Genomic DNA, 20684 nt, shown 5'->3' with positions numbered 1-20684 from the left:
TCGAAATACAAACATTTTTAAAGAATTGTTTAACAATATACGTTGTAGTGTTTCAACATGCTACCTAGTTGTGAACAAAAAATGCAATTAGGTCAATAAAAATATTAACATTTGTACTATATCAATTGTCCAACGCAAAACCAAATCAAAAACACAGAAAAAATATTAAACAAAGGGATCGGCAGTTCACAGGAAGAGACTAAATTCTATTCCTATGAAATCAATTCACATTAAAAATTTAAAAGAATAACTTAATCCCGTTAAACACATTTCATCAAAATCGGATTATGAAAAAATATATAGCATGTACTTACATTCTTTGAAGATAAGATAAACTGAAAAATCCTTCTGCATGAATGTCTGATATTTGATTGAAACGCATCTCCCTGAAGAACGATAAAATTATTTGATTGATAACGAGGAACAATTGTCATGCAGATTGAATTATTATATATAAGTAACAATGAGAACAAGAATACCATGAAAGTGCGTTAAATTCGATTCAACGGATCTATGTTAATACAGTTCATTGACTGTCAACACCAACTGTGATGAATCAGAGACTCGAATAATCCTTTTGACATAAAAGAAACATATGAATATACGGATCAAAATGTAAGAAGAATCACTGCTTTATGTGTTAACAGATATAAGAAGATGTGATATCAATGCCAATGAGACAACTTCCTATTCACGTCATAATTTATTAGGGTAAACCATTCTTAGTACGGTCTCAGCTGCTAGCTAGACTCTCGAAATGAATACCATGGATTCATTTATTTTCGTGGGTACCAATTTTCGTGGATTGAGGAAAACTTACATATTGGTGGATATTTGATTTCGTGGTTTTGCCGAAATCTACATACAAGCCTATTGAAAATTTGTCATTCGGTGAACATTTAATTTCGGGGTCCAACTGTTCCCACGAGATCCACGAAAATTGGTATCCAACGAATAATAATGAATCCACAGTAGCATGTACATAAAAGTGTTCGTCGACTGTATTTTCGTAGTTTATCAACTGATCTACTGCTTGTGACTTTTAAATGCTACCTGGACATCTTCAATTAAAGTATATTATTTTCTGATTTGTTCATCTTCTGCAAAGTCTTCTACAAAAATGTAGTTTATAAGTGCTGTGAAAATCAATATTGCAACTTGTGAATCTATTTATTGTCCCTTACGATAGATTACGATTATTCCATACAAATTAACACATATAATTTCCAAATAGAATCAAACTAATTAACACATATAATTTCCAAATAAAATCAAACCAATTAAATCGTATGTATGTACTTACAACTGACGTAAATTTTCTAAACCATAAAACATATATTGTGTTATTTGTGTGATCTTGTTAACTCGTATGTCTCTGAAATAAACGAAAATATGTTTCCTATTTATTGAAAGTATCTCTAGATTGTATCTCCTTACATGGAGTGAGCAGATTTTTTTCTCTGAATCGTTATAATATATAAACAGTCATTTACTTTGGGTTAAATAAAATAAATATGTGAATTTATGTAGATTTTGTTCTTAGGTTTTGTTTGCTTTGTTTTTCATACGTATTTTTAAACGGTCAATCTTAATTTTAAACAAGGCGCCTCAGTTGCCAGGTGTAATTAAGAAATAATTGATGCAAACTTTATTTTATTGTATTTTAATATGGATAGGCACTAAATTCGTGATTAATTTGCTCGATCTATCCATGTTAAAACTACAATAAGGTATAGCTTGCATCCATTATTTATGTTCTAAATAGGACAATTAAGGTAACGTCTATTTCCGATATGTATATTAAGTGTATAAACGTTTGTGTAGCTCGTTCATGAAATTCCTTTTTTATTGTTTTCATAAGCAAACGGCTGGCACTGTGATTTTTCAGAGGGAGGAGTTTGAACAGCGAGCATGAACGGTTGTTGTGTCTAGGTCAAGTATGTCAATATCGGAATGCAACACATTACTGTCATTATAAATGAATTTGTAACAGCATGTGCACCATTTCAGAGGTTAGGAATGTGTTGGGTTTTTTTTAAAGTTAAGGAAATATATTAAGTTCATGAAAATTTGATAAAATTCATTATTTGAAGAAGTCAAAATATGCATGAGCAAATACATTTTATTGGATGTAGAGCATGGGTTTGTTCACAAAGCAAAAGAGGCACGTCATTATAAGAATATGTAATTACAGTGATCACTATTTTGTATATTATGAGTTTACAAGTTCGAGTTTTGCTCGTTCTTAGATCTGTTAAACTCCAACCTGAATTGTTAACCACTTGCTTTTGCCAAATATTTTCTCCTGATAGTTTCGCTTCTTCAATCAATACATTATGGCAGTAATTGTACAGTCAATTTGTCCTCAAATAGCCTTAATACAAACATTAATTCATCACTTGCTGCTCTAGCTTTTATGTTTGGTTAAACGACTCCTGTTATAAAACTGCGTTAAAGATGCGTTACAATGAATTGATATGCCTTGCGTATTGTTTTCTTTTGTTGTTAAAATAAGTGTTTTAATACAAAATGTCGTTCAAAGTTGAAATATACTAGTTGTTCTGCGTTTGTTGTGTTTTAACTTTGCCATTTGATAAAACACGTTAAGGGTAGTTTGGTTTTCCTTGAAGTGCGGTAGTTTTCTCAATATATACTGGTTTTTTTTACTAAACTTATCTAATGTGCAAACCTCTTGCATACTTACAGGCTATTAAGAGATGACAAATTCGAAAAAGCAAAATCTTTAATTTCAGCTATTGAGTTGGTTCCTAAATTCCTGTGAAAAAATATTTTGATGGAAATATCGAAAACAAAACGACTAGTATGGAAGCAATAACATAAAATTGGTTGCCAATGTCATTTTCATTGAAACATTTCCGTTAAATTAAAACTGTTATCTTAAGTTACACAAAACTCATCATAGATATACCATTATAAAATTGAGAAAGGAAATGGTGAATGTGTCAAAGCGACAACCACCCGACCATAGAGCAGACAACAGCTGGAGGCAACCAATGAGTCTTCAATGTAGCGAGAATTCCCGCACCCGTAGGTGTCCTTCAGCTGGCCCCTAAAAATATGCATACTAGTTCAGTGATAATGGACGTCATACTAAACTCCGAATTATACATAACCAACTAAAACTAAAACGCATTCTCAAGAAAGTGTGTTGTTACAGTGTGTTTCTTTTTACATGTATGACTTTGTTTGTGTAGCTGAACCGGACTGCAGTTGATTTGATGTATAAAAATTATTTGTTTTTAAATAATGAAACGCATGTTTTCTATTTTAAACAAATGGAAAAGTATGCTGGGCAAAGAAAACGAAAATAGAGGTGACTCCTCAAAGACCTTATTATGATACCTTTTATGCAAATGTATTCGTGACGCCAGCTTTATTTAAGATGTTGGTGAGTTAATTAAGTAATATTGTTAGATATCTAGTGTGTTTTCTGTTTATTGGAATAAAAGGTATGTACACTCTTGGCGACTCTTGGTGAAGGCTGTAAAAATTCTCTGTGTTTGCTAGTTGACTTTGTATTGATGATCATTTATGATCAAATATAAATTGTTTTTTTTTTACTCAAACTTACAGTATTTGAAGGCGCTGTTGGTCTTCAAACAACCTTTGCTGAATGCTAGTTATCTTGTTAAAAGACAAATCACTACAATAAAACATATATCAAATCAATGTCTACCACATAGAACGCTAATATTATACATTGTTGCTTATACTTTGAAAGTACTTTAATTAGTGGGTATCACTTTTTTGTGCTTTCAGCAATATTAACATGTTCGTTTGTTTTTAAGTTCATAGATGTTGATTATCTAAAACAAAATCAAAATAAAGCCTTTAGAAACGAAGGTTACAAATAGTCTTGATTGAAGGAAATTTCAAAGTAAACATTGACCCATATAAATCGTAGCGATGATGGACACCTTATCATACTAGCATATCAATACCGGAAATCTGACTTTCATGTCTCGATTTGGACAATGGTTGTGTTTTATTTCGTTGGCCACTTAAATTCGTGGATAAAGTTATCCACGAAAACCACGAAAATTGGTAAGCCACGACTTAAAGTACTTTCACAGTAATCATGTAGTTTAACGAATAACATGCAATATTGCCGAACTTGTTCTGAATCATATATCTAGAATTAGGTATAACAACACTCGTTCGTGATTACATTTTGTTTTCAATTTTATAAAATGATCCTTTCAAATTCTTTTCAATCGTGAGGCGTACAACAATTGAGTATAAATATTGAAACACCAAAAGGGAAATGAAATTAAGCATCAAATCGTCTGACATGCTGACCTAGTTTTTTTATTACAATTACAAAATGTAGTTATAATAAGAGATTCAGAATAAGTCGAGGCAAGAACGTAAGTAATAAAGAAAGATATAAAGCAAAATAATTATAGACAGAGAAAAAGAAGGACAAAACAATAGTGACTACTTACATGTTTTTTAGATTTCGAAGTCCCCTGAATGCATTTGTGTGGATAGTTGTTATAGCTTGGTGACTTAAGGTTCTAGAACGAAATTGAATGTAAGAAACAATACACTAATAAATATGTTTCAAATTGGAAAAAAAAAGAAATACGAGACAAAACATTAGTTAGGTTCCCTATGATAAACCAAACTATATGTTTAACCGCGGACATATATTTTCTTTTAAAGACTTTAAACTTGATGAATATGTCTAGTTTTTCAAAATAGCAGTATCTGTAACATATCAATAGCAAATCAAAAAGGTAAACGTCTAGATGTTTCGGGCATCATAATATATAGACTATAGTTGACACATTTAATCACTACTATATAGTTTTTATTGTAATGCATGAGACAAAAGATACATCGAGAAAAGTTAACCAGTGGGTTTTTTTCAGTTGCAAGCAGAATATGATATAATATAGTCGAATACGAACTTTTATCTTACCTCCTTTACATTTCTAGGAATATGATTGGTTAAAACCGTCCTCGTGGAAACCGTGTATATTTAATATTAGGTTATTTGGGAGGCGGGGCTTATTTCATACACGGTTAGTAGTGGAATTACGTCCATTTATATTCCATATAAGGTAATGAGGAGGCGGGGCTTATTGCATACACGGTTAGTAGTGGTGTTACGTCCCTTTAGAAAAACAAAACAGTACTGAGAAAAAAATCTTTAAGGTTTCAAAAGACGAAGAAAGTGATGATAAAGTGAAATAAATTCACAAAACACATTTAAATCTTACAAGTTGTCATTATTGGCATCTGTTTTTGTAGGATCAAAGAAAGTAGTTTCTTAATCATGTTAATGCTAACTGTATTTAAGACTTGCTCGTTTTGATAGGTCACTAGTCTAAATTTTTCACGTTAAGATAGTCGGTAAGATAAATTCGTTACATAGTGTGCTAGTGACGTAATACGGTATATATGGGGTCAGTAAATTCCATATGGGGATTCGAGCTTTGGTCTTACCCCATATGGAATTACTGACCCTATATATACCGTATTAGGTCACTATCACACTATGTAAATAATAATAACCCTATCAAAGTATCATGCTTTATGTCAATTTTAAGAAAATCACCACACAAAAACAACAAAAATAGACTCATTTTTGCGATTATCTTTCCTTTCCAATGTTAGTTTCCTTCAGAAGTTAAAAATGCAGATTTTGAGTTTTCCTAAAATTATATCTTTTGGGACATTTTTCTGTATTTATTTGGAGATTAATGCTATGGACTAGAACTTAAACATTTTTTGTTGCAATTAGTTTATGGTTAAAGTTGCACACAACAATTTCTGAAGTAATTGTAACTTACAATGTCTGAATACTCTGTAGATGTGTCAAAGCGTATTCAGGTATACTTGACAACAAGTTGTTTTCTAAATTTCTGAAAACAAAACAGTCAATAGAAAAAAGTAACTATGTACAATAAATTAATGGAAGTTGTATTACTTCATTTTCTTTTTTGACGATATTTTAATAAAAATATATAAAAATAAACTATCGCCAAACGTAGAGTTTCTGATCACATCCGTTTCACATATACATCTTGTAATAATGTTGCCTGATGGTTTAAAACTTCTTTTTGCTGGTTAATTTTCAGTTTAACAAGTCAGATCTGTTTTTTCTGTCCATATATCTTGACTTACATCTAGAAATTGACAATGAGGGTCGGTGGAAAACAAAACTTTATGACAACAGAAATAATGTGAGCTTTCCAATTGTGCAATTTCCATTTCTTAGTAGCAACATTTCAGCAGCATATGCATGCGGGGTATATATCTCCCAATTGATGCGATATTTCTGTGCTTGTATTTCCTATCGTGCTTTTCTTGATAGAGAGTTGCTGCTCACAAGGAAGCTGTTAAACCAAGAGTCCCAATGGTGAAGTTAATATCATCTCTCCGTACATTTTACGGACGCCATCATGAGTTGATCGACCCTTATGGCATAAACGTTTCAAAGATAATATCGGATACGTTCCTAACGTTGTAACTAAAATCCCCTTCCTTTTTCATGAATGTGAATTACCGAATTGGTTATTACATAGCAACACTACGGGTGCCACATGTGAAGCAGGGTCTGCTTTCTCTTCCGGAACACCTGAATTAGACTATTTACCGGATTGGTTATAACATGAGCAACACGCATACGACGGGTGCCAAAACTGGAGCAGGATCTGCTTACCCTTCCGGAGCACCTGAGACCACACTTAGTTTTGGTGGGGTTCGTGTTGCTTATTCTTTAGTTTTCTATGTGTTTCGTGTGTACTATTGTTTTCCTTTTTATTTTTTTTCATTTTTATCCATGGCATTGTCATTTTATTTTGATATATGAGTTTGACTGTTCCTCTGGTATCTTTCGTCCCTCTTTTGCAAAAACATGATTTTTTCGAAAAACTAAGGATTTTCTTATCCCAGACATAGATTAACTCCGCCGTATTTGGCAAAACGTTTTGAAATTTAGGATCTTCATTCTCTTCAACTTTGTACTTTTTTGGCTTTATAACATTTTTAATCTTAGCGTCACTGGTGAGTTTTATACCGGCGTCATACATCGACCGACGTACACTGGGCGTGTTGAAAAATCATGTACGCTGCTAATACGCTAGTAATTTTGGATGCTTTCAACCTGTCAATCATATCTGTAACGTGTGCACAAACAGCTTTAAGCGTGTATTGGGCGTACGAGAAGCGTACCTCGGAGTTTATCGGGCGTTCAAGAAACGTATGGTTGCGTATGCCTTTTGTTTGTCTAACGTGGATGGAATGAACGCTACGAAGGAAAAAAACTTTCTTGAACGTATTTGAGACGCGTCCCGGTGGTATCTTAGACGTTCTATTCTGTGTGTTTGTTAAAAACACACCCACATACGTTTTAGTAAAAGTCGAAAGATCTCGAAGCGTATACAACGTGTCCTAAACGTGTCTCAAACATTATTTGTAGCGTGTTTATAGCGTGTGTGTAGCGTACAGTTATACGCTACACACTCGCGTGAGGTGGATGAAAATTTGTATGCATTCACCAAGCGTATACTTTCGTATTTAGACGTATTTCAAAATAATGCAACGCGCGTTTAACGATTGCTTAGCGTTTCTCCGGCGTGCAACTAACGTATACCGACTGTGTAAATTTTCTCTGTATGTTTGGTGCACGTCGGTCTATACGCTAATGTGTGACGCCGGCATTATGAAGACGACACGCGCGTTTGGCGTACTAAATCATAATACCTATATATACTCATTTTACCTGCTACACATATTTGTAGATTTTTAGAAGTTCAAGTAATGAAAAAATTAGGACTCAATACAATACTCACAGTTCAACCAAAGATTCCAAAGTATCAAACAGTCCTGGAGGTAGAGAACTTAATTTGTTGTAACTCAAGTCACTAAAAAAAGAGGAAGTAATTTATCATATCAAAATATCATATAACAGTAAGGGTATATTCTGCTTAGACAATTGAAACGAAAACCTCTTAATATTCAATTTTCCTAATCATGTCATATAGTCATATAATTTATCTGTATTTATGACGTTTTGGACATGTTGCTCCGAAGTTTGTTTGTATTTATAAATATCTGGATTTCAAATGTTTAATAATGATTAAACCTAATATCGCTATATCAGGACATATTTTTTAAAGCTCTGAATGGTTAAACTGTTATAAATTCAATTTAAACAATACTGTAAAAATTTATGTTATAAATACACGATTGTCTTTTCTATCATTGTGTTATTTCAAAAACTCATTAGTATTTAAGATATGTCAACTGATCAGAACTTACAGTATTTGAAGCGAATGCAGATCAAGGAAGCTAGTATTTGCTATGAATGTCAGTCCATTTCCGCTCAAGTATCTGTAATATATTTATTTGAATAAGTTCAAATTAGATTTTCATAAGTAATGCGTACATGTTTATGACTAATGGTCTTTAAAACATCGCACTTTAGCAATAATTTTCGTTACTCCCCTAATACAGGGATGATCGATTTTTAGTTTTAAAAAAAATGCAAAATCGTCCAGTTCTTTCTGGATCGAGTAGATACACACATAAAGCAATGGACGTGGAAATGTTTATTTTTTTATATTTCTACAAACGTGGCAATCATATCGGTTAAATACCTTTATATTAGCTATGAAAACTGAGAACATAGCAATAATTAATAGGGCTCCTCTTGTTAAAACAAATAACAAAAATATGACGCGGACCATGTTTCTGTTTTATCCATAAAAAAGTCATACTTACAACTCAGCCAGGTTGTTTAATCCAGAGAAGGCATACTCTTCTATGGCTGTGATATGGTTGTAATCCAAGTTTCTAAGGGTGGTTTACAAATATGTAAAAGGAAAAGTCAATAAATGAGTAAAGAGTTTTGCATATGAACGATATGAGTTTACTTTCTTGACATTATGTTTATACTTCATACTATATAAATAGTTATCAAAAGTACCAGGATTATAATTTTATACGCCAGACGCGCGTTTCGTCTACATAAGACTCATCAGTGACGCTCAGATCGAAATAGTTAAAAAGCCAAATAAATACAAACTTGAAGAGCATTGAGGATCCAAAATTCCAAAAAGTTGTGCCAAATACGGCTAAGGTAATCTACTCCTGGGGTAAGAAAATCCTTAGTTTTTTTCGAAAAATTCAAAGTTTTGTAAACAGAAAATTTAAATTAATTATAAAAATGACCATATAATTGATATTCATGTCAACACCGAAGTGCTGACTACTGGGCTGGTTATACCCTCGGGGACGAAACGTCCACCAGCAGTGGCATCGACCCAGTGGTGTAAATAGTTATCAAAAGTACCAGGATTATAATTTTATACGCCAGACGCGCGTTTCGTCTACATAAGACTCATTAGTGACGCTCAGATCGAAATAGTTAAAAAGCCAAATAAATACAAAGTTGAAGATCATTGAGGATCCAAAATTCCAAAAAGTTGAGCCAAATACGGCTAAGGTAATCTACTCCTGGGGTAAGAAAATCCTTAGTTTTTTCGAAAAATTCAAAGTTTTGTAAACAGAAAATTTATAAAAATGACCATATAATTGATATTCATGTCAACACCGAAGTGCTGACTACTAGGCTGGTGATACCCTCGGGGACAAAACGTCCACCAGCAGTGGCATCGACCCAGTGGTGTAAATAGTTATCAAAAGTACCAGGATTATAATTGTATACGCCAGACGCGCGTTTCGTCTACATAAGACTCACCAGTGACGCTCAGATCGAAAAAGTTAAAAAGTTAAATAAATACAAAGTTGAAGAGCATTGAGGATCCAAAATTCCCAAAAGTTGTGCCAAATACGGCTAAGGTAATCTACTCCTGGGGTAAGAAAATCCTTAGTTTTTTCGAAAAATTCAATGTTTTGTAAACAGAAAATTTATAAAAATGACCATATAATTGATATTCATGTCAACACCGAAGTGCTGACTACTGGGCTGGTGATACCCTCGGGGACGAAACGTCCACCAGCAGTGGCATCGACTCAGTGGTGTAAAGCTAGCTTTCAGTCACTACGAAATTATTTTCGGAAACGTTGTGTCTTATATTTATTGATTGATTGTCTTAGTGCATATTCCGACCCTTTGAGTCAGGCTTATTGCAGCTTAGTTTCCAAGTTTTATCTAATGCCGTGTGGCTTCTGCTGTTCTACCCCTCTTTCAAGCCAGGGGAGGGCTGAGCTATTACAAACACGACTGAACCTGCCACATTCGTTATGTGTTTATCCTGGGTCAAATGTTTTTCACTAAAAATTGTTCGTGTGAACCACTTTCTAGTCATGAAAACTTCGTTACAGCTTACCATCAATTTAAATTGTGATAGTTTCAAATTGTGAATTAGATCATGTAGGTCATGTGATCTCGGTGGTTCATGTTTGTCATATTATTTTTTTGTCAACTGTGGTGCATTAAATACTAGTACGTATATTTTCCCATTTTAATTGTTTCACATTTTTACTGACAAGGCCTTTAAAAGCAAACTAAACCGTAAAGATTATTTTACCATTTTTACATTCCATGCGTGGGCCTATAATTGCTTTAGTTAGCTTTATTTGAACTATGTTGGATATTTGTATCATTGGCAATCATATCGCGTGTAACTTTTATTTATATAGTATTCTCAGCAGTATGTTGACTATCAATCATAAAATTATTATGTTCGTTTTATTTTTTTTCAAATTTCAAGGATAAAAGTAATTATCAAAACAGTGTGTTTAATTATTTGATAATTTCATAATTTGATGGTGCACACAATATATTCAAACATACTTAGTACTTACATATTTTTACTTTTTTTATATTTTTAAATTTTAAACCTATTTTATTAATAATCACCTGTTACATGAACACTCAGTTGCCCAGGGAAGCAACTAAGGGCCCCCGATTTTTACAGGCTCATATGTATGGGATAAACAAATGAGGGAAAAACTCCCATTTTAAAGAATCATGCAACATCTATCTTTATAAATATCTTTGAACATTGATTTAATTCGACAATAAATCACGAGTTTTTATTGTAGGTTCAGATTCAATAGTTTATTATATCAGTTCCTTGCGATTAGTTTACCATTAATAGACACGTGTGTCTAAAAAAACGCAACGCGTTATTTAAGTTACAAGTAATTGTAGAATCTTGCATCAAGTAAGATTGTTTTTCAGATGCAGAATATAAAATCAGGACATTATTGAAACAATTTCCTCAATAAAACTTTAAAAAATATGCACAATTACTCCAATTTATTATCCACTTCATTAGTGGATAGTTGTCTCATTTCGGGAATCATACCACATCTTCTAATTTCCCTTAAACGATACGTTTTAAAAGAGACTATTAGTCAGTTTGTTAGTCAGTGGTCATACATATGCAACTATTACAGTCATAATAACGTTCGATAACTCTGCATGTGACTGGTTCAGTTAGGAATTTTTTACTGGTTACCTGATGAATTATTTAAAGAAAATTGAAAAATATATTTAGTTCACCTCGGTTTATATCCATTCGATGTCTTCTTTTATGAATTTAAAATAATATTGCAAAGAATTTCATTGATAATCGGACAACACTAACCGGCATAGGTATTGTCAAAACATGCATCTACATGGGTATTGTCAAAAAAACTTACATCGTAATTAGGTGCCATGTTTGTTTTCTTTGATCACGTTGATGTTATGACTTGATTAATATCTCCTTAATCTAGCTATGTCTAAGGCTATTCTTATAGTTACAATAACGTGTCATATGTAATTGCAATATAAACAGTGAAAATAAATTGAATTATGTGCATTAACAAAATAAGTGTCGAACATCCTCTACGTCAAGTTGAAAATTATTTGTTCGCCATTTTTTCAAAATTTTATAAAAATAACAGCAGCATGAGTAGTAGAGAGTGATCAGTTTTAGGCCTATGAAAAAAGGTAGGCACGCTGGCACGGATAAATATGGTCATGCCCCTCCCTCCCTGTCAATCAACAGAAGTCATGACCTTTCGTTTCGATTACACATAAACTTATTTGATCATAACGATCTGTGAAAAATCTATACATTCACACGTTGTATCCAAATAAGTTCATCGGATGAGGCTGAAAAGTTAGTGTTGCCTCCTCGAACAACATTTGCCTGGTCATATAATCAAATTTGGATTCAGATCGACAATGACTTCGTCGTCGTCGTGTGGAAGTATAGGTTTTCATAGATCGAAGTGAGCAAATAAGAACATGGAGGGAATTTGGTCACTATGAAATGAGAATATAAATTGATAGTTTTTCTTCACCACTTCATCATTCGTCATTTGACCGAGATGGAGAACGCACGTTGTAACATAGAGTTAAATAATAACAGATTTGAACAGGCCAAAGAATGGAAAGACCAAATCAGAATTGATGTGCGAGAATGGGAGCTGAAAGACGGAAAGTTAATCCCAACGAGAAAGGGAATTAGTAGTAGGGAGTGATCAGTTTTAGGTGCATGAAAAAAGGTAGGCACGCTGGCACGGACAAATATGGTCATGCCCCTCCCTCCCTGTCAATCAACAGAAGTCATAACCTTTCGTTTCGATTACACTGTCTATGAAAAAAGGTAGGCACGCTGGCACGGATAAATATGGTCATGCCCTTCCCTCCCTGTCAATCATCAGAAGTCATGACCTTTCGTTTCGATTACACTGCCTATGAAAAAAGGTAGGCACGCTGGTACGGATAAATATGGTCATGCCCCTCCCTCCCTGTCAATCAACAGAAGTCATGACCTTTCGTTTCGATTACACATAAACTTATTTGATCATAACGATCTGCGAAAAATCTATACATTCACACGTTGTATCCAAATAAGATCATTAGGTGAGGCTGAAAAGTTAGTGTTACCTCCTCGAACAACATTTGCCTGGTCATATAATCAAATTTGGATTCAGATCGACAATGACTTCGTCGTCGTCGTGTGGAAGTATAGGTTTTCACAGATCGAAGTGAGCAAATAAGGACATGGAGGGAATTTGGTCACCATGCAATGAGAATATAAATTGATATTTTTTCTTCACCACTTCATCATTCGTCAATTGACCGAGATGGAGAACGCACGTTGTAACATAGAGTTAAATAATAACAGATTTGTACAGGCCAAAGAATGGAAAGACCAAATCAGAATTAATGTGCGAGAATGGGAGCTGAAAGACGGAAAGTTAATCCCAACGAGAAAGGGAATTTCTCTCTCTTTAAACAGATGGAGGTCATCACTCTGACACGAAATCCAGATGTTCGTTTATTGATACATGTAGAAATGCACTTCATCTAGATTAATTAGACTTAATTAGTATCACTGATTAGCACGTAATTTCTATTCACTATTTATCATCGATAAACTGTGTAAAATACATACCAAATAAATAAATTGAGATAAATCCTCGAAATAATACGTCCAGTAGTATTTGCTGAAATTTTAGATGTCCGAAGTTCCTTTTAAATATACACGATGTCAAAATTAATTATTATGAATTAATCTGAATAACTAAAATGAAATTGAAATAAAATTATCAAATATCTCACACGATGAAAAGTAGACGAAATACAGAAATCATATATATGAATCAGCAAAGAAAACATTTATATATTTTGTCGATTATCATCAAATACACTTCAAATTGTCTCCGGAAAAATATAATCTATGTTGTCTTTTTCCACAAAGGCTAAAAGAAATTAAAACTTTTTCAGATGAAAATCTTTTCATTTGAGGAACACAGCACGAAACCCCTATAGAATGAAGTATACATGTATGTATGTGGCCACTAAAATATAATGTTTATTTAATTTAAGCCGTATTCTAAGTATCCATACTTCCAAAATTTGCATAATATATGAAGTACTCTTATTATTTCTATGTATGAAATACGTAATTCCACACATCTAGAATTTCATCCTTTTCTGTTTATGAATGATATAGGGTGTTCCGTATTTTATGTTCGTGGGTGACAATGCCGGGACTTTCTCAAAGTTTATTCTATAACAGACAAATAATTCTAGATATCTTTCTGCTTTAAATATAACAAAATAGACGTATTGAAATAGTACTTTTAATAACTGTTTGGTTGTAGTAAATAAAATGTCTTGAGATGAGATCTTAGAGTGACCAAGAGACGGGTCAAAGCTCCCATGACCACCTTTCAACACGTTCTCAACACACAGCGGGTGGGAAATGGGACGCTCAAAGGATTCCGAGACAGGAACAACGGCATATCCACCTATCAACAAACTAGAAATGGGTTTTCTTATTTCTATTGTAAGAGGAGAGTGTTACAAGACGGGGTGTCTACCGTTCCCCTAGATTTAGAACTATGTCCAGTACCGATGAAAATTGACGAGTCCGAAACACCGATGGAAGTCGACGAAACTAACATGGAGGTCGACCTAGACGATAACGAACGTTATCTGATTCATCTTTTGAAAACTAACTTTGAAAGTGACTCTGAATGACATTTGACTTGTTTTTTTACTTTTTGTGTTGGTTCCCATACATTTCCTATAGTAAAAATGGAGCCTCGAAATAGATCCATAGCTCGATTTTAAACGACGCAAATTCTATGGTGATGACATTTAAAGGAATCAAAAACTGATGAGTTAATGAAATGAAAACGATCGAAAACGCAATGGAAATAACATAGGACAGTGATTATTTTCCAATGTAGTTTTATTTTTCCACATCCATTTTTAAAAATGTATGAATTTTAACGTGTCGAAATTGAAAAGGTATGACATTTGATGTGTAAACCTATGTCTTGTTTTTTACTTTTTGTGTTGGTTCCCATACATTTCCTATAGGAAGAATGGAGTCTCGAAATAGGTCCATAGTTCGATTTTAAACGACGCAAATTCTATGGTGATGACATTTAAAGGAATCAAAAACTGATGAGTTAATGAAATGCAAACGTTCGAAAACACAATGGAAATAACATAGGACAGTGATTATTTTTCAATGTAGTTTTATTTTTCCACATCCATTTTTCAAAATGAATGAATTTTAACGTATCGAAATTGAAAAGGTATGACATTTGATGTGTAAACATAATGTACTGTTTTTATAAATGTATTCTTGGAATATCTTTAAAAATGATATCGAATTGTAATTGTCTAATGTTTTTGTGTCTGTAAATGATGTGTACATTTGAATAAATATATGTCATGCTGTAACATGTGACGTCTTATTAAAGGAAGGACTTGGGTGCATGAAACTTCGAAAGGTGTTTTTCAACGTCACAAAGTACCTTAACCTCGGCAAGTAGAAAAATACCTCTTGATGTTCCATGATAAACAACGTACACGCTCGTTTAATCTACATGCATTTTTATTGAACACTTGACACAGACATCAACTTGATACAGACATAGATACAAAAGAAAACGTGTTCAAAGTACAATCCATGTTTTATTGTTCTTGAAATCCACGTGGTGATTGACCGGTGTTCCGGGAGGTCCTAGTTTCGGTGTCTTCTTCTTGGTTCCCTCCCCCTTCTGCGACTTTTTCTGGTCGGCTAAGAGTGTTTGGTATCGGTCGTAAGGTATCATGATCATTTTTTCCATCTTTCTACGACGTCGAGAAGACAAACGACGGCTTCTGTTCCCTTTTGCAGAGCTTGAATTCTTTCTTTTCTCGTCGACGACTTTCTGCCCAAGATGTTGATGATCTTTTTGAATCGCTTCAGTCGAAGTTTCTCCGTGACTCGAATGAGTACCGAAGTTCGATTAAACCCCATAACACCATGCAAAGACTTTTTTTGTCAACAATAAATGTATATTGTGTATAATAAAAAGCAATGAAAGCAAATTAGACACTAAATATTTATTAACATTAGTTACAAATTGAACAAAATACTAGTACCCAGAAACATCATCTATATATTATTATTAATCCATAAATAATTAGCAATGCTAATTTGTAAAGCGGTCACCAAGTTGGATTATTTTCTTTGTCATTTCATAGAATCCATCTTTGTCTGGTAGATTATTTTCTCGCCATTCACAGTTTTGTAAAAGGTTTATAAATGTATTTTTTAATTCCAATGGTATGTCTGTAAGTTTAGTGTCCCTTTTCCACAATTCTAAGAGTTCTTCGCAATCAACATTTTCCAAGGCATCGTCGAAGTATATATTCAGTTGTTCTAACTCGGACATCATGATACAGGAATGATTTCTCTGACTGGGATGATTGTTTCTACATCAAAAACAATGTTTTCTGGTTAAAAGTCTGACTTCTTCTACCACTTTTCTAGCATATAAGAACAAGTATATATCAATCGTCATTCGAATCTCTTTACCCTCAGTAATGGTTTGTGTTGATTCCATCTCGATAGTTTATGGAGACTCTGTGAACGTTGGATTCCAACGCTGTTTATAAAGGGTTTTTGATCACGTGATGACGTGTGGGTTTGATTGGCTTAACCACACTGACAGAAATGTCGAAATCGGGAATTTGATGTGATAGCGAAGAGATAATTGGGTTCCCATTTTAAATGTTCTGTTTGTATACAGTCGTCTTTTTTCCCATTGTTAGGTTACACGATCCGGTGTAAAAGAATCCAGTACTTATTAAATCTTTGCACTATCTGTATAAGCCAGTAGTGTAGTTCCGTTTTTTTTGAACGACTAAAAACACATTCTTGGTAAATGAAAGCGATTAGAAACGACCACTGGGTGAAATGAAAACGTTCTAAAACGTAATGGAAATTACACGAGACTAGGACCATTTTTCCGTGAACTTTTAAATTTGATAGATCATTTTTCCAACTGTATTCATTTTTTCGAGTGTAAATTGTTGTTCATCTGGCCTGACGGAATGTCGAAAACTACTTTTCGTCGTTATCTCCCCTCCCTTCCTTGTCATAACGAAAAATAGTTCTTGACTTTCCAGTCTACAATAAAAAGAAATAAATCACCTCGATAGTCTGATCTACATTTTTATTCATCCACATGTTACAAAGACATATTTAGAGCGTAATCCATGGTTTATTGTCTTTGGTCACTTGGTCTTTTACCGGAATTCCGGGAGGTCCTAGTTTAGGCGTCATCGTCTTTTTCTTGGATCCTTGGCCCGTCTGCGACTTTTCACGATCGGCTAAGAGTGTGTGGTAGCGGTCGTAAGGTACCAGTATCATTTTCGTACCCGAAACGATCATAGTAAACGGGTGTCGAAACAGGAACGGACCGGACGGCGGTTGTTCTACCACCGCAGGCATGGGCGGCGGCGGCGGCGGCTGTTCTACCACCGCAGACACGGGCGGCGGCGGGGCGGCGGCGGTATTGTTCAAAACTTTATAAGAAGGAGAGAACACGGGCTTCATCTAATCATGGACGAGTTTTATTTATTCGTCAATAGCGGAGACTCGCTCGATCTCTTTCCCGAGAATAGGGGAGGTCAGTTCTCAGTATGTTTACCTCGATCACACTTAACGAATGGAACGTGGGAGTGTGCCCTATTGGAAATGACGTTCGTGCCTACTTTCGAAATACCCACGCGCAGGGTCTACCTATGTTCCGACGTGGTGAGGGAAGAATCGTACGTCAGAGACACGTATTTACCACTACTTCAATCCGTAGCAGTGCGACGGGACGAGACGATGGAAGTCGTCTTCGAGAGACCACTCTACCGCACGACGAGAGGAGGCGAGGTGACACTATTGGAAATCACCGTCAGAGACGATAGATTACGAGTGTGCCGATTCAAGGACGATCACGTATTCTGCTTGCTGCATTTTAGAAAAAAAGTTATAAGAGGATAGCGGATTCGATATCGAAGTACATGTATGAACATGGAATGTCCTACCTGCCATAGACGGTTTTCCAGGAGAGATGTCATATTGAGACATTATCGCAATCAGCATGGTAATGGGGATACGCCGCCGCCGCCGCCGCCCGTGTCTGCGGTGGTAGAACAGCCGCCGCCGCCGCCCATGCCTGCGGTGGTAGAACAACCGCCGTCCGGTCCGTTCCTGTTTCGACACCCGTTTACTATGATCGTTTCGGGTACGAAAATGATACTGGTACCTTACGACCGCTACCACACACTCTTAGCCGATCGTGAAAAGTCGCAGACGGGCCAAGGATCCAAGAAAAAAGACGATGACGCCTAAACTAGGACCTCCCGGAATTCCGGTAAAAGACCAAGTGACCAAGTGACTGTATCAAGTTGATGTCTATGTCAAGTGTTCAATAAAAATACATGTAGATTAAACGATCGTGTACGTTGTTTATCATGGAACATCAAGAGGTATTTTTCTACTTGCCGAGGTTAAGGTACTTTGTGACGTTGAAAAACACCTTTCGAAGTTTCATGCACCCAAGTCCTTCCTTTAATAAGACGTCACATGTTACAGCATGACATATATTTATTCAAATATCCACATCATTTACAGACACAAAAACATTAGACAATTACAATTCGATATCATTTTTAAAGATATTCCAAGAATACATTTATAAAAACAATACATTATGTTTACACATCAAATGTCATACCTTTTCAATTTCGATACGTTAAAATTCATTCATTTTGAAAAATGGATGTGGAAAAATAAAACTACATTGAAAAATAATCACTGTCCTATGTTATTTCCATTGTGTTTTCGAACGTTTTTATTTCATTAACTCATCAGTTTTTGATTCCTTTAAATGTCATCACCATAGAATTTGCGTCGTTTAAAATCGAACTATGGACCTATTTCGAGACTCCATTCTTCCTATAGGAAATGTATGGGAACCAACACAAAAAGTAAAAAACAAGACATAGGTTAACACATCAAATGTCATACCTTTTCAATTTCGACACGTTAAAATTCATACATTTTGAAAAATGGATGTGGAAAAATAAAACTACATTGGAAAATAATCACTGTCCTATGTTATTTCCATTGCGTTTTCGATCGTTTTCATTTCATAAACTCATCAGTTTTTGATTCCTTTAAATGTCATCACCATAGAATTTGCGTCGTTTAAAATCGAGCTATGGATCTATTTCGAGGCTCCATTTTTACTATAGGAAATGTATGGGAACCAACACAAAAAGTAAAAAAAACAAGTCAAATGTCATTCAGAGTCACTTTCAAAGTTAGTTTTCAAAAGATGAATCAGATAACGTTCGTTATCGTCTAGGTCGACCTCCATGTTAGTTTCGTCGACTTCCATCGGTGTTTCGGACTCGTCGATTTTCATCGGTACTGGACATAGTTCTAAATCTAGGGGAACGGTAGACGTCTTGTAACACTCTCCTCTTACAATAGAAATAAGAAAACCCATTTCTAGTTTGTTGATAGGTGGATATGCCGTTGTTCCTGTCTCGGAATCCTTTGAGCGTCCCATTTCCCACCCGCTGTGTGTTGAGCACGTGTTGAAAGGTGGTCATGGGAGCTTTGACCCGTCTATTGGTCACTCTAAGGTCTCATCTCAAGACATTTTATTTACTACAACCAAACAGTTATTAAAAGTACTATTTCAATACGTCTATCTTGTTATATTTAAAGCAGAAAGATATCTAGTATTATTTGTCTGTTATAGAATAAACTTTGAGAAAGTCCCGGCATTGTCACCCACGAACATAAAATACGGAACACCCTATATCATTCATAAACAGAAAAGGATGAAATTCTAGATGTGTGGAATTACGTATTTCATACATAGAAATAATAAGAGTACTTCATATATTATGCAAATTTTGGAAGTATGGATACTTAGAATACGGCTTAAATTAAATAAACATTATATTTTAGTGGCCACATACATACATGTATACTTCATTCTATAGGGGTTTCGTGCTGTGTTCCTCAAATGAAAAGATTTTCATCTGAAAAAGTTTTAATTTCTTTTAGCCTTTGTGGAAAAAGACAACATAGATTATATTTTTCCGGAGACAATTTGAAGTGTATTTGATGATAATCGACAAAATATATAAATGTTTTCTTTGCTGATTCATATATATGATTTCTGTATTTCGTCTACTTTTCATCGTGTGAGATATTTGATAATTTTATTTCAATTTCATTTTAGTTATTCAGATTAATTCATAATAATTAATTTTGACATCGTGTATATTTAAAAGGAACTTCGGACATCTAAAATTTCAGCAAATACTACTGGACGTATTATTTCGAGGATTTATCTCAATTTATTTATTTGGTATGTATTTTACACAGTTTATCGATGATAAATAGTGAATAGAAATTACGTGCTAATCAGTGATACTAATTAAGTCTAATTAATCTAGATGAAGTGCATTTCTACATGTATCAATAAACGAACATCTGGATTTCGTGTCAGAGTGATGACCTCCATCTGTTTAAAGAGAGAGAAATTCCCTTTCTCGTTGGGATTAACTTTCCGTCTTTCAGCTCCCATTCTCGCACATTAATTCTGATTTGGTCTTTCCATTCTTTGGCCTGTACAAATCTGTTATTATTTAACTCTATGTTACAACGTGCGTTCTCCATCTCGGTCAATTGACGAATGATGAAGTGGTGAAGAAAAACTATCAATTTATATTCTCATTGCATAGTGACCAAATTCCCTCCATGTCCTTATTTGCTCACTTCGATCTGTGAAAACCTATACTTCCACACGACGACGACGAAGTCATTGTCGATCTGAATCCAAATTTGATTATATGACCAGGCAAATGTTGTTCGAGGAGG

At 34.5% G+C, this 20684-nt stretch overlaps 1 protein-coding gene across 1 annotated transcript; it reads right to left on the bottom strand.

Moving 5' to 3' along the window:
- Nucleotides 1–310: 310 nt before the first annotated feature.
- Nucleotides 311–20483, bottom strand: LOC134717726 (carboxypeptidase N subunit 2-like). Its single transcript, XM_063580218.1, has 10 exons — nt 20371–20483; nt 8755–8826; nt 8293–8364; nt 7824–7895; nt 5820–5891; nt 4467–4538; nt 3593–3664; nt 2705–2776; nt 1304–1375; nt 311–386 (listed from the first exon to the last, which is right to left on the bottom strand). The coding sequence occupies exons 1-10, from the start codon at nt 20481–20483 to the stop codon at nt 311–313; spliced, it is 765 nt and encodes a 254-aa protein (XP_063436288.1).
- Nucleotides 20484–20684: the final 201 nt, after the last annotated feature.

Source organism: Mytilus trossulus, chromosome 5 (genome assembly GCF_036588685.1).
Source record: "Mytilus trossulus isolate FHL-02 chromosome 5, PNRI_Mtr1.1.1.hap1, whole genome shotgun sequence".
NCBI lineage: Eukaryota > Metazoa > Mollusca > Bivalvia > Mytilida > Mytilidae > Mytilus > Mytilus trossulus.
The sequence above is the reverse complement of the archived record's forward strand: the minus strand, read 5'-3'. Positions and strand labels throughout refer to the sequence as shown.

Excerpts from the sequence above, each read along its gene's own strand:
- LOC134717726 (XM_063580218.1), bottom strand. The coding sequence starts at position 20,483 with ATGGAGAACGCACGTTGTAACATAGAGTTAAATAATAACAGATTTGTA. Across the intron at positions 8,365-8,754 it reads TTAAACAACCTGGCTGAGTT|ATACTTGAGCGGAAATGGAC; the intron begins GTAAGTATGACT and ends AATATATTACAG. Across the intron at positions 2,777-3,592 it reads CAACAGCGCCTTCAAATACT|GAATTTAGGAACCAACTCAA; the intron begins GTAAGTTTGAGT and ends ATTTTTTCACAG.